The sequence below is a fragment of the Neltuma alba genome, unplaced genomic scaffold, assembly GCF_004799145.2.
Source record: "Neltuma alba isolate B1F8T4 unplaced genomic scaffold, ASM479914v2 tig00012126_pilon, whole genome shotgun sequence".
NCBI lineage: Eukaryota > Viridiplantae > Streptophyta > Magnoliopsida > Fabales > Fabaceae > Neltuma > Neltuma alba.
The window spans coordinates 177,485-191,550 of NW_021636678.1; the positions used below are offsets into that span (position 1 = coordinate 177,485).

The 14,066-nt window shown below is 30.9% G+C and overlaps 1 protein-coding gene across 2 annotated transcripts; it reads right to left on the bottom strand.

The window, feature by feature from the left end:
- Positions 1–4,097: 4,097 nt before the first annotated feature.
- On the bottom strand, positions 4,098–6,778 carry LOC114723230 (transcription factor bHLH137-like). 2 transcript variants are annotated; one of them, XM_028909397.1, is made up of 8 exons: positions 6,215–6,778; positions 5,923–6,111; positions 5,744–5,809; positions 5,538–5,606; positions 5,334–5,417; positions 5,097–5,243; positions 4,849–4,988; positions 4,098–4,706 (listed from the first exon to the last, which is right to left on the bottom strand). In XM_028909397.1, exons 1-7 carry the CDS (start codon positions 6,770–6,772, stop codon positions 4,890–4,892), a joined length of 1,212 nt encoding a protein of 403 aa, XP_028765230.1. In that variant the 5' UTR covers positions 6,773–6,778; the 3' UTR covers positions 4,098–4,706; positions 4,849–4,889. The 2 variants fall into 2 exon arrangements, with proteins under 2 accessions (XP_028765230.1, XP_028765229.1); XM_028909396.1 differs by having other exon boundaries at positions 5,923–6,114; positions 6,215–6,776.
- Between the last annotated feature and the right edge of the window lie 7,288 nt (positions 6,779–14,066).

Sequence of the window (14,066 nt, forward strand, 5' to 3'; positions counted from 1 at the left end):
TTAGAATATACGAAATAAGTATGTAAGAAGAATTTTGTTTTAATTTAAAAAGTGATTTTTAAAGAAACCTTTGGAATAATAGAACAACTTTTAAAAAGTATTTTCATACAAGTCAAGACAAAACTCATCTTAAATGCTTATTTTATATACTATAAAATTACTTTTAAAATCATAGTTTGATTTTTAATCAAACACTTTCTAAAACTTGAACACTGGGATTGGAACGAAGACACAAGCTTTCGGCGTTGGAAAGTTTGAGTGAAACATGAAAGAAAGTAAAACAAATTTTGGATTTCTAAGGCCTTTGGGCGCCGACGGTAAAATAATTATTCTTTTCAAATTTTTTTATTTTTTCCACATCGATGGTCTAAACAAGAGGCAGATAGTTTAAAACTTTAAAAAAAATTAATTATTCATTGATATTAGGTGTGGAGTCAACCATGAGAAAAGTTAGCATAATGACAGCTTATTTACAGATATATCACCGCGAATATTTAATATATATATATATAGCACTGTTTTTCTAATTGACGTGGAATTTAAAAACGTTTTGTTTACTAGTGTGAGAAAATATCAAAAACCGGTATGGACTTAAATATATTCTTCCCAATTTGTGATTGAAAAGACGCATGCCAATCGGTGCTTCTTTTTTCTTGACCTCGACCAAATCGGTGCTTCACCTACGCAAAATCCACATGGACCAGGTGACAATCGAGACAAAAGCTTAAGGAAATATGTTTTCTTCGTTGTTTTTCATGTACGTACCAAATGTGTATTTAGACTGTCGAGTTGAACGCACATGTATAGTTATTTATAATTGAAAAGACGTGTACAGGAGAAGGGAGATGGCCTGGTGCATGTATTTATGTGATTGGTCAGCAAAGATGACAGCTGGGGCAACTCAAAATCCAGAAGGAATAATAAGCTTGAGGAAGAATTGATATTTTCTTTTTCAGTTTATAAATGGATGGAATCAATAATGATATGATGATAATATTTCACTTGTTTCATTAATATGAACTGCTTGGAATTTAGAATGTCAAGATTCAAGAAGATTTAGATTAAAATCACAAAATTGGCAGAGCAAGAGTTTAATAATGCAAAGATAACTATGAAGAAAATCACTTGAAATTTGCACCACCACGCGTTAGCCTTGACATGGCGTACTGATCACGAGGCTGGTTTTAATTTGTGATCGAATGGTACGATTTAGCTAGGTAGTGAAAACTAGAGACTGTTTGTCCTAACTGCTGGGAGAGTGCTGTGAACCACGTGCTGGAGAATTTTATAAGTATTATGTGGTTTATAAGGTCATGAACTCTCCTTCTTCTTATTATACTAGTCTTTTGAAATTATGATCTTTTTAGACTTATGCTCACCACAGACAGCTTGAATTTAGTGGAAAAATGAGAGAATCTTGGCAAAACTTTTGGCTCTTTTTGCTTTGAATCAATTCTAAGAAGACGTAATGTAGCTGCATTATTTTGTGCTTGTACAGTTTTTATTAAAAAGTGCTCGAAAGATTAGATGCCACAACCTCCTTTCCTTCTAACTGTAATCTCAGCATATGATGTGACTCTATGCTAAATTTCCCTTTAAATTACTCCCCCGGTCTTTAATATAGGACCTAATTGTTGAGTTAGTTTTGATCCTAAATATAAGATTCATTTCTCATATTTATCAGTTTTCTCTAAATTACCCATATAAATACTCCCTCAACCATAATCAAATAAAAGATGGAGAGGAGGTATTAAGAAATATGATTATGGTGTTTTAGAAAAAATGTATCAAATTTCTTATAATTAACTAACTAACCTAATTTCTTTAATCTAATCAAATTAGTTAAACAGGTTTTATATTAAGGACCAAAAAAGTAGTAAGTCTCTCTCTTTTGATGATGTTTGAAAATATTGCAGCATATATGGGGAAGTTGTGTTTAACATTACGTATATTAAATTGCTCGGAATTTTAGCATTATCTGATTATACCATGCGTTGTTGCTGACTTGGATGACGAAATTGCTGCTTTCAACAGGATAATGCTGAGCGGTGTGATGATTGGAGCTGCCATGGATTCAGTAACAATTTAATAAAAACAAAATCAATTTCTTTTGTTTTTTTTTCAATATGATATCAACAGCTTAGCTTAAATTCCTTAATCTCCTATTAGCCGGAAACTTTAGTCACAGTCAGCTCAGCAAAAAGGACGATCAACCCAATGGGGGGTGGGACCTAATGGAGTCATCACGTCCTCTGGCTCCTATTCTTAAAACATGATTTTTCATATGGCTTGTTCATGTGAACACGAGAAGGCGTGCGTTGAAATTATTAATTTAGTTACAGTAGTATGATTATGACGGTAGGCTTGCATAAATTCCCCTCGTTTAGTTTCATTCTTTGCTGACTCATTCGGTGTTACTGATTTCCTCCCGTTCTAACGTAGTACTCATTTTGTAGTGTAGTTTATAATATACCGAAAGAGTATATTTATATATCTATGTACTCGCTCATTTTTTAGTTATTAGTCATATTCCATATAAGTGTGTTGTGTTCTTGTTTATTCATCGTCTTATAAAATCTATGAAGCAAATACCCCCTCCACCCTTATTTTTACATCTTTTGTGGTACTAAATGCAAAAATTAGTTAAAGAGCTTATTTTAATTCTAAATAAAAACCTTAATTCATTTCATCTAGTTAGCCAGATTATTATGTCACATTTATTAAAATTAATTAATTTATTTAACTTTATTAATTTACTTAAATTAGTTAGGTAGTTCTTGCATTAAAGATTGGATGAATATTTTAAAAAATATTTTTTAAAAAAAATTAGTATTTTTCTTACTATCGTGTGAGTAATTATGTTAGAAAGAGAATTATGAATTTACTTCTAATTGAAGGCATTTGTCTAGTTTTATTGGTCTTTGTAACATTTTTTTTCAAAAAACACCCACCATTTCGTCAACGCAAGGACCTAACTCCCAATAAATAGGACCAACCAAATTTAAGCATTATGGGAAAGAAATTTTTTTATAGTCTTATTTATAAGATACTTTCAGCATATTTCATACAAATTAAAATAAATTTTAAACTGCTTTAACTCTCTATTAAAATATGACAATTTTTTAACTTTGCCTCTATTTAATATATATAAATATTTCAAAAAAATATTATCCACACTAAAATAAATAAATGACAAAATATTACATTCATGTTAAAAATTTAATGAAGTGACTTATAAATAAGACAAAAAAATTCTCTATCTATTTTATAAATAGGACCAAAGGAATATTAAACACAGGGGGGAAAAAACGAAACAAGACCTTTCGTTTAAGACAAAACAAAAACTCTCAAACCTGTATATAAGAAATTTTAGTGACCCGTTTCTTAGTCCTAAATATAAATAAGAGATTTTTTTTTGAATGAAAATATGTATTAGAGATTAATGTCCATGTCTACCTTACTAATTATCTTTTTATTAGTTGTTTGATATTTTATATAGGATTGGAGAGAGTACATTAGCATCGGAGGGTTCTGGCCCCCAAAAAAAAAAAGGCATCAGAGGGGTTAACTCTTGTTATAAGGCCTTTTCAACATTTCTATATCTTGAGAATAGTAAAGAGGTAATAATATTACCAAGCATTCTTTGTTGCAGAAGCATTCGGCTGTGGAAAAATAACACATATGCGTATATAAATATGTTTATATTACTCCTTCAGTCATTAATATAAGACTCATTTAACTAATTTAATTAGATTAAAGAAGTTAGATAAGTTAGTTAATTATAAGAAAAGTGACACATTTTTCTAAAATATCATAATTATCTTTCTTAATACATTATCTCTCTCTTCTACTTGATTATGACTTGAATGAGTATCTATAAAGATAATTTAGAAAAAATTGATAAATTTAAAAAACAAGTCTTATATTTAAAATCAAAACTTATTTAAAAATTGAATCTTATCTAAGAATCTGAAGAGCGTATCTTTTGCCGGAATGTGTACACATATATCTGTGCATGCGTTTATGGCATTGACGAAATGCTCTGCCTGCCAATTGAGAAGTTGGGGTTACAGAACAGAGTCATTGGAACGTGGAGCTCATAATGAAAAAGAGAATCATAAATAACGCCAAAGTTCTGAAGATTCTGCAGATACATCATTCATAAACATAACTGAACCAACAACAAATGCAAGAGTGACTGGTCATGAAAACATGAACCTCTCATTTCTGAAATAACGGCTACATTAACCGTACCAACAGTAAACGACCCACCTAAACAATCAATCAATCAACCTTTTATCATAATAATAAATCTATATCCAATGTCTCTGATCAATAATGTCCATCTCTCTAGGATTGATACAAAGCCTCTCTAGGAATCTGTGCATCGGAAGACTCGGGAGAGTCATAACAAGAAATTGCAGGAACCAGAACAGAACAAGGAATCTAACAAAAGATGTGTTTTTTTTTTTTAAAATTTGGTCCGAAATATCTCTGTCCTTTCGGGTTCTGCTTCCATTAATTTCTCTGCCCCTCCTTTATTCATGTTCCAAAAATCTAACTTTTCACATCTGATGGACCAGCTACCAAACCAGATTGTTATACTGTAACCGAACAATCCCCCTATTTCCTTTTCAATAAACTCATGCCATGCGTGGCTTTGGTTTTTCCTTCATCAGAGTCTCTCTTTTGGAAAGACAAAAACCCTTCAAAAAGAGACAACATTAAAGTGGTCACAATACTGAATACGTAGTTTAATCATTGATAAAAACTACACTACAACGACTAAATCGTCAAGCTGTATGCTTTTTTTCTCTGTTTTTTAACACAGGATCTGATTTAACTCACACAACATGTTTGTAGCGTCGTAGGACAGTGTTATCTGAATTCTAACACTGAAAGGACCATAAGTTGGTGCTGAAGAAGCCACAGGGATTAGGAAAGTTTTGTCGTTGGTCTTCTTCATCCCACAACTCACCAAGAACATCCTGAAAATGATGTCATGTCAGAATCAGAAAACAAAAGGAGAGGCAAAGCTTTTTATATACTATTCAGTAAAAATCTGTGATTGTTCTGCAATTTCTGGTTATATATACCATGGAAGAGAAGGCATTTGGTCTTTCTCCCTGAAGAAGAACCGTGGCTGAATCATTCAAAAGGTAGTCATCAGCAAAATTTGTGGCCTGATTGGTACTGCATTGCGGAACAGATAATGGTAGAGGCGAAGCTACACTGTTCAACCTCTGAATATTCAGACACAGAAAAGTTTTATTAATTAATCAGGCATCTTCAGGTGCTCATATGTAAATTTCGCAGCTGGATTGATTCCTTACATCTGGTGTGCCCATGAGGGTATCTTGGCCCATTGTGAAATCTCCGAACATGGGATTCACAGAAGCAAGCTTCATCGACAGAAACTGCACACGAGAGAAGCCAGAATTTCCTCTGTCAACTCAGAAATTGTAGACAATATATATGAAGAAAAAGGGGAAAGTAAAACCAGAACGTTGATTAAAACAATGTGTTTATGTATTTACCTCCACTTGATTCTGAAGGGACTGAACATAATTGATGATTTCGTCTAACATGAGCGCTTTTCCCGTTATCTATATTGATTAATAACCAAATTAATAAACCATAGAGTATTTAGCATAAGCACTAAGCAGAGAGAGAAGAGAGAGGCGCCTAGGCCTAAACGCTTCGAATTTATTGTAAAAACTTGGACAAAGAGATAAACTTTTACCTTATCACAACCTGGCACGAGTCGCTGCAACATCCTCATCCTCTCACTTATTTTCTCTCTTCTCACCTACAATCGATAAGCACGTGGGCGTTTAAGGAATTTCCAAAAGTATCATACTAACCCCCCTTTAATTGACAACGTTAATTAATACAAAAGTGTGTCATTTATGATATTTTTACCCTTTCGGCGAGGCTGTGGCTATCCGTTGCTTCGCCCCTCCTAGCTCTGACATGTATATAGCCTGTTGGGGGCTGTGGTGGAATTTTCTTCTTCTGTTCCTTCTTCTCTTCTGATTTTGGCTTTTCCTCTTCTTTCACCACACCATTACTGCTGCTCTTCTTCTGTCTCTTGTTTCTTGCTTCTGCTCCCTCCTACGATAATAAGCAATAATCAAAATTCAAAACAGTTCATTAATTATTCTTGGGTCAAAATCTGCAGAATTATGCAGAAACCCTCTGATTAATGCTCTACCTTGGAGGAACCATTACTGTAGTTTGGCCTCTTCTTCTTCTTCTTCTTCTGAACCACGTCGCCGCCAGGATTTTCAAGCTTAACTCGAGCCATGGAGGTATCAGGAGAGTGATCATGAGTTCTGGTGACGGAAGACTCGTTACAATCGTTAACAGTCATCCCGGAGCTTTGAGTAGTATCAGTAGAGATAGTCTGGTGAGTGGGAGGTAGGTGGCGGTGGGGAGTGGAATTTATAGCAGGTTCTTGGTCTCCGAAGGCTGAAGAGAGGGAGGAGCTAGTGTCAAGGAGAAAAGGAAAGTGGTCGGGGCAATGGGAAAAAGCTGCCATGAGAGAGATGGTTGAGGAAGCGATCAAGAAAGTGATGGAAGGAAAGAGAAGGAAGGGGAAGGTGCAGTGAGGTGACAAAAGAGGGAGACGAAGACTCAGCAGAAAAGTGGGTCTATCACAGTTTACAACACAAGATGGAGCTAAGAGAGAAGTACCTATATATACACACACACACTCTAATATATGAAGATTAAAGACGAGGGGCTCACAGAGAGACTCATTAATTGCCATGCAGTGTGAATATACATATTTGACTGGTCTAATCACATCAACTCTCATCTTTCTCTCTCTCTTTATTCCCCTCAACCCCAGTTATAAATGAAGATGTCCCCCGTTCAAAGAAATACGAATGAATGATGCGGAGTATTTCTTTTTTTTTTTTCCATTTTGGACTGAGGAATGATGCCGAGTAATTTACTAGCATGACATTTTTGTTATAAAATCTAATTAACTAATTTAAATAGATTAAAAATATTAGTTAATATGATTTTTTTAAATAGCATAATCATGTTTTTTAATTTCATCCCTCTTATCCTGTCCTACTTGATTATTATTGAGCAAAATACCGATAGAATTAATTTAAGAAAAATTGATAACCATGTTAATAGGTACCAATATCAACTCTCAAATTATGTCTATATTAAGAACCACAAGAGTAATTTTTATTTAAGATGCTCTCACAAGTACATTATCAAAATTACTTTTCCCATACATAATAAGTAATTGAAAACAGTAAAATTGAGGGAAAAAATATCAAATCTTGACTGTAGCTAACTATTTTTGTCGCTTCATGTATTTTAGTTTAAAACATCTCATATGTAAACTTTATGACTAAAAGAAGTACTCCCTCCAGCCTAAAATGTATGGTATCTTTTAGAAAAATTTGGTTTAGAATATATACAAATGGCTTAATTAGAGAATTATTAATTATTATTTAGTTAATTTTATCCTTATTTATTAGTGGTAGATAATGTCATAATGGATAAAAAATTAAAACAGATGTTAGAAAACTTTAAAGGAGGGCTAACTTGATTTTTTTTTTAAATTTGAGACAGATTTAACGAGTTAACTATTTTTTTATTCCAATAAGATAATTGACAGTAATTTTCAATTTTTTTGGATCCTTACTCCTGTTTATTAAATTAAATGTTTTTTAGAAAATAAATAACTTGTAAAATATATTCTTTAAAAATATGATAAAAAAAGTAAAACTAAAAGGTGTTTGGATGGAACCAAAAACGATAATTTTAAAAATATTTTTTATGGTATAAAAAATAAATGTATAAAAAAATTATCTCAATTTTAAAAAAATACTTTTAAAAAACATTTTCATAGTTGTCAAACACCTAAGTCTCAGGCAATAAAGACGAAATCAAATACGAGCAGCAAAAATGTATGTAGACGGTGGGGAGTCTGATTTTGGATTGCTTTTGGACGGTGACTCTTTTGTACGATGTACGATCATCGCTAGTATCTTTTATCACATACAAATCATATTCTACTTGCATATATAGAGATTATGCGCAGGACAAATCTACCTCTCTCTTCCTTCTTTTTTCCCCTTATAACAGATATATTGATTTTTTTTTAAATTATCTTGTTTAATGATGTAAATTAGAACTACCAGAAATCTCTTATAGTTTGGAGAAAAATTATAAATTTGAAAGATTGGATGAATTAAGATCTTATATTTATGATTAAATTTAATTTCTTAATCAACTCTTATATTTAGAATCCAAAGCAGTGTTATACATCTTGGTTTATAACTCTTCAATTTTATTTCAGCAGCTCTTTCAATATCACATAGGATACAGTTGTCCTTGATGACAATCTTAGGTGATTTGTGTTTGGCGCTACTTAAGTCTAAAGGAAGTGTTTTTTCAATTTTTTAAGCCTATGATCTTTTATATATTATTCTGACCTTTAATATAAGACTTATTTAATTAATTTAATTAGATTAAAAAAATTAAGTAAGTTAGTTATAAGAAATATAACATGTTTTTTCCAAAACACCATAATTATTTTTTTTTAATATCCTCCCTCCCTCCCTTACTTGATTATGATTGAAGGAATATTTATAGGGATAATTTAGAAAAAATTAATAAATATGAAAAATAAATCTTATATTTAGGACAAAAATTAACTTAATAATTAGTTCCTAGTTGCTTTGTTTCTAGCTCATATATATGTTGGGTCTGTTCGCTTTATGTTTCTGTATTTCGTAAATTGAATTCTCATATATGCATTATATCATAATTTGTTATAGCCGAGCTTAATTTTTCAATTCTATCTTTTTACTTTGTTTTGAATAAGATAGCATTAGTGTGTGTGTAAAAGCAAGATGAATTACAAATTTGCAAATTACAATAACCCCACTTAATTTTTGACTTAATTAAAATTATTGATAATTAAATAGCGCCTCGCTTGTTTTGAAACTAACAATCATTCGTTTTCCCTTGTCATGTTAGTAATTTGCACTGGAATTAATTTTGGTAATCATCATCTCAATCAACTTTCTGAAAGCTGGCCAAAAAATGAACTTTTTTTTCTGTAGAAAACAAAACTTCTCTGCGGAAGCATGAATTTGCTCGTGTTCCCACTTTGCCCATTCAACGCCGAGCCGGGACGTCATTTGGAGGGGGGTGGTTTCTCATTTTTGCCCTTATCGCTGTCTTTTTTGGGCCAACAAGGAGTTTTTTTTTTTTTTTTTTTGAGCAAAACGGCCAACAAGGAGTTGAAGGTTAAAGTCTTCAAGAGAATCATGTCCTTAAATTGAGAGTTAAAGTTACCACACTCCCGTACTGAATTTGAATTATTTGTAACATATTATGGTATCCTTAACAAATGCATTAAATTAATACTACCTCCGCCCCTTAATATAAAATCCTGTTTAACTTTTATTTTGATCCTAAATATAAGACTCCAATCCACTTTGTCTCTCATATTTATACATTTTTTTTCTAAAGTAGCCCTTCTAACAATGATAGTTTTAGTCAATGCACTTGATTAGTAAGGATATTTTAGGAAAAACAACACCTATTTAGGACAAATAACTAACTCAATTTACTTTCTTAATCTCTTCAAATTAGTCAACTAGCTCTTATAATTAGAACCAGAGGTAGTAACATTTTTTAATTTTATTATTATTAAATTTTTTTATTTATATTTACAAACTATATTCCTATCTCTTTTTTTCTCTCTTCCCGATGAGAATTAAATGAGAGTAAAATTAAAAATCAGTATTAAATATACTGTATTTTGAACCAAAATATATGACACCCCATTTTTCTTTTCTTTTCTTTTTTCTTTGGCAAAATGCTTATACACGAATATATTTGTGTGGCTCGGATTGACATTTACATTTTTTGATGGACAAGCACCTGATTTTATTTATAATAAATTTAACACCCTGATTTTATTTTTACTGTACAATTTACAATTTTGATATTATTTTTTAACTATATTTAGCACTTTAATAAATAATATGGAGAATCTAAATGTATAAAAAAAATAAGATTAGAATGTTGATGCTCTATAAATAATACTCTTCTAATCTTTAATATGAGAGTTAATTAGTTAATTTGAGTAGATTAAAAATGTTAGTTAAATTACTTAATATGATATATATTTTTTAAATACCTTAAGCATATTTTTTAATTCATTTCTTTCCCCTCCTACTTGATTATTGTTGGGAGAATATCAATATAGTTAATTTAAAAAAATTAATAAATATATTAAATAGTTTATATATATATATATATAATCAACATCAACTCACTGATTATGTAACCGAAAGGGTACCAAATATTAATGTGAACATAAATTCTGAATGGACCTTTACTCTTTCTTAATTTTATCATATCTACATATGACTACCTATTATTTATACAGATGCTCTGCTTCCTTCTGATCGTGTTTCACCGCTGAACCGTGGCAACAGGATGCTCAGAATTCACGGGCGGTTCATTTTCATTCATGTTGGCTTGGGGATTGATTAGCATTGCAAAGCTTAGTATCCATCCAGTTGGGGATTTATTTCCATTGTAAAATATCGAATTTAAAGCTTTCGTCTATTTTATTTAATTTTTAAAAAAAATTTATCCTTATTGATTCATACTTCTTAATTCCTGTCTCAGATATTTAATTTTTTTCCCAGAATATTTTAACAAAACGACACGTTTTTTGCACAATAATATCAAATACCCAATTTAATCAATTTTTTAATTTTTATGAAATTGGTGAACCAGATCTCATACTTAGAATCAGATGAAGTAGCACACTAATAAATTTTTAAAATTAGTTATGAATTCTAAATAATTAATTAAAATGTGAATTTTAGAGGATAAGTTTGGAGTTTAGCAATCAAAAAATGGTGTATGATAACATGAGGTGAAGTCCAATTCCCCAATTTTATGTATGTGTAAAATTTAATTTAATATAAAGGATAAGTGAAAAGGTGGGGATGGAAAATGTAATAATGCTTTTTTTTTTTTTCTGTGCAGAGATCATCATCTTTTTTTTAAAATAAAAATGGTAAATGCTTCGCCCTCACGCCTCCCCCCTTCCTTTCTCTTCTCCCTGCATCGCTCCTGCTATGTATCCATACCTGTAAAAAAAAAAAAAAAAAGGCATGCGTTGGATTTTTTTTCCCATGATGGTTATCACTTTTCACAGCTAGTAAACAATGTAAAACTAATCATATATTAAACTTAAAAATAAAAAATAAAATAAAAATAATATAGGAAATATATTTCCCAAAAATATTTTGGAAATGCGCATAATCTCAAAACACGCGCGCAAATAGGATAATCTTTTTGAAGCTAACATTTTATATTTTTAATACTTTTTTAAGTGAAAATAATTTTTGACATAAATTTTATAATATTTTTTATTTTTAATATTATCTTTCATTTTATATTTACATAAAATGTGTAGAGTATATCATCTAATTAATTATATAATATTATTTGGTTCAAATTTTCACATTACTATAATTTCTAATTTAAATATATTTTTATTCATTAAATATAACTTTTTTCAATTATAATAATTTAAAATTATTGTATTTTGTAAATTCACATTTTTAATAGTTTTTCATTATTTAATAAAAGTCATACCCATTTTGATCATTCTACAAACTAAATTTACTTATCTAATTATAATCCAAACAACTTTTTTACTTTATAAACTAACTTTTATAAAAAGTTAATCCAAACATAAATTGTAACATCCCCAGGTCCCGAAGTACAGCCATAACCATTCCAGGTGTCGCTCACAGATGAAGTCTCACATTGGCTGGAGAGGGGACGAAGCATGTCTTATAAGGGTGCGGATACTTCTCCCTCATAGACGTGTTTTCTGGGTGAATATGGTTGCACCCAGGGAAAAAAAACCGTGAGGTGGCTGCGGTTGCACCAAAGCAGACAATATCTACGAGTGACATCTGAGTGACTACGACTGTACTCCAGGAGCCAGGGATGTTACGTAAATCACATTATTCAATCTCACTTTTACAAAAGTTAAATTGAAAATAAATTATTTTTTTACCACTAATCCAAACGAATCCTTTATAGTTTTGACTTGAGCACAGCTCAACCACTAATCTTTCACTTGATGCAACTCAAATTATACTAACTGAAATTAGTTTTTAAATGAGCTACTTAATATTTTAAGCAACTAGATTAAACGAGTTAAGCTGCATTGATGAGTGAAAAAACAGTGTTATAGTTGAATTAAGACCCAAAAAATTAAGTTGAATTGAGTTAAAATTTAAAAATCAAGTTATAATTGGGAAAAAAAATTATAGAGAGAAAATGATACTCCTTCAGTCCTTAATATAAGACCTAATTATTGAGTTAATATTTATCCTAATATAAAATTTATTTATTATATTTATCAATTTTTTTTTAAATTATCTCTATTGATACTCTTCACCATAATCAAGTAGGACATGGAGGGAAGTTATTAAGAAAGACGATTATGATATTTTAAAAAAATATATCATATTTTTTATGATTACATAACTTATCTAACTTTTTTAATCTAATTAAATTAATTAAATAGATTTTATATTAATAATCGGAAGGGTATTAAATTTCCTCAAATGAAAAGATGAGGTTGACAAAGGCAGGAGCGGCTAACGGGAGCAGGCTGTGTGGGTGGGGAACGTGGGGTGAGTAACTAAACCATAGTTAAAAGGGAACATTTATAAAAATAAAAGTGGGTATACGGATTGTCAGTAAAACTGGTCTATAAAGCCTACCAATATTTATAAAAACATCACCTCTCACGTTTTTTTTCAAAACTTATTCTACATGCCAACAAGTTTATCCAAATAGAAGGAATCTGAGTACCTTAAATATCATGTTTTAGGTTTGATTTTTGGGGCAGTGTATGAAAAAAATATTGTTAGAAGGAGTTCCCGTTACGATACCTGATAGTAGTCTAAGAGATTAGTCTATTACCATTTAGGTAGGAGGAAACTCTTAACAACCAAAAAAAACTTATTCCACATAAAAGGAATAGTCTATTTCATCCAAAAACAAAAAAAGGAATAGTCTAAAGGCATTAGAAATTCATGTTCCCAACTGTGATGAGGCTGGCATGGGTATGAAGGCGCAACTTAATCTTCCTTGAATGGCAAAAGCCACTAATTACGCTCAACATAAAGGGCGCAAACGTGCACGATTGACATGACAGATTTTCGGGAGAATCTAGGTTCCACAACTCTTTTCTTTCCTTTTCTTATATATATTACCCTTCTTTGATTTCAAGTATAAAAATTAGATAATTAATTTAAAATTTTAAAAATTTTAAATTAATTATCTAATTTTTTAAAAAAAATATTTTATTTACTTGAGTTATTTCTTTTAATTATCATGTCAATTACCCCATCATTGATGGAACTCCTCTAGCATACATATAAAATTAATAAAAATAATTTTTTAAGAAAATTATAACTTTAAAAAACAACATAAATTGATGTCTACATATATTTGGAGTTAAAATAAGCTCCTTAGCTAACTCGTACATAGACCAAGTGGAGCATTATTTATATTTAATAATTTAAACAAATAAATTCATATTCATAATTTGAGCCAAAAAAAAGAGGAGCACGCTTGACAAAAAGACACCCCATCTTTCTCAGAAGTGACAAATGCGTGGGCCCCCCCCCCTCACATTTAAATAAGGAGCTATAGAAAAACCGTTTTAAAAAGGACTAATAAAGTAATAATCAGAGCTGTAATTAGCACCGAAAATGGATCGACGTCCATCCTTAATTCCAAGTGATAAAAATGAGTGAATTGACTTTCCGTTTCCCAATACTTTACAGTTTGGTATTTGACTTTCTGTATGAGATTCCTTGGTTTAATGATTCCTTAGACTGTCTTTGTGTGAAATTAAGGGGGTGTTTGGATAGAAACCAAACCATGGTTTCAGAAGTGCTTTTACGGATTACGAAGTAAATATGTGGAGGAGGTTACCTCGTTTTGCGGAAAAGTGATTCTGAAACCTAGGTTTGGTT

Coding starts and splice junctions, on each gene's coding strand:
- LOC114723230 (XM_028909396.1), bottom strand. CDS start 6,772: ATGGCAATTAATGAGTCTCTCTGTGAGCCCCTCGTCTTTAATCTTCAT. Junction 6,115..6,214: donor ACAGTAATGGTTCCTCCAAG/GTAGAGCATTAA, acceptor TTATTATCGTAG/GAGGGAGCAGAAGCAAGAAA. Junction 5,418..5,537: donor CCCTTCAGAATCAAGTGGAG/GTAAATACATAA, acceptor TCTCGTGTGCAG/TTTCTGTCGATGAAGCTTGC.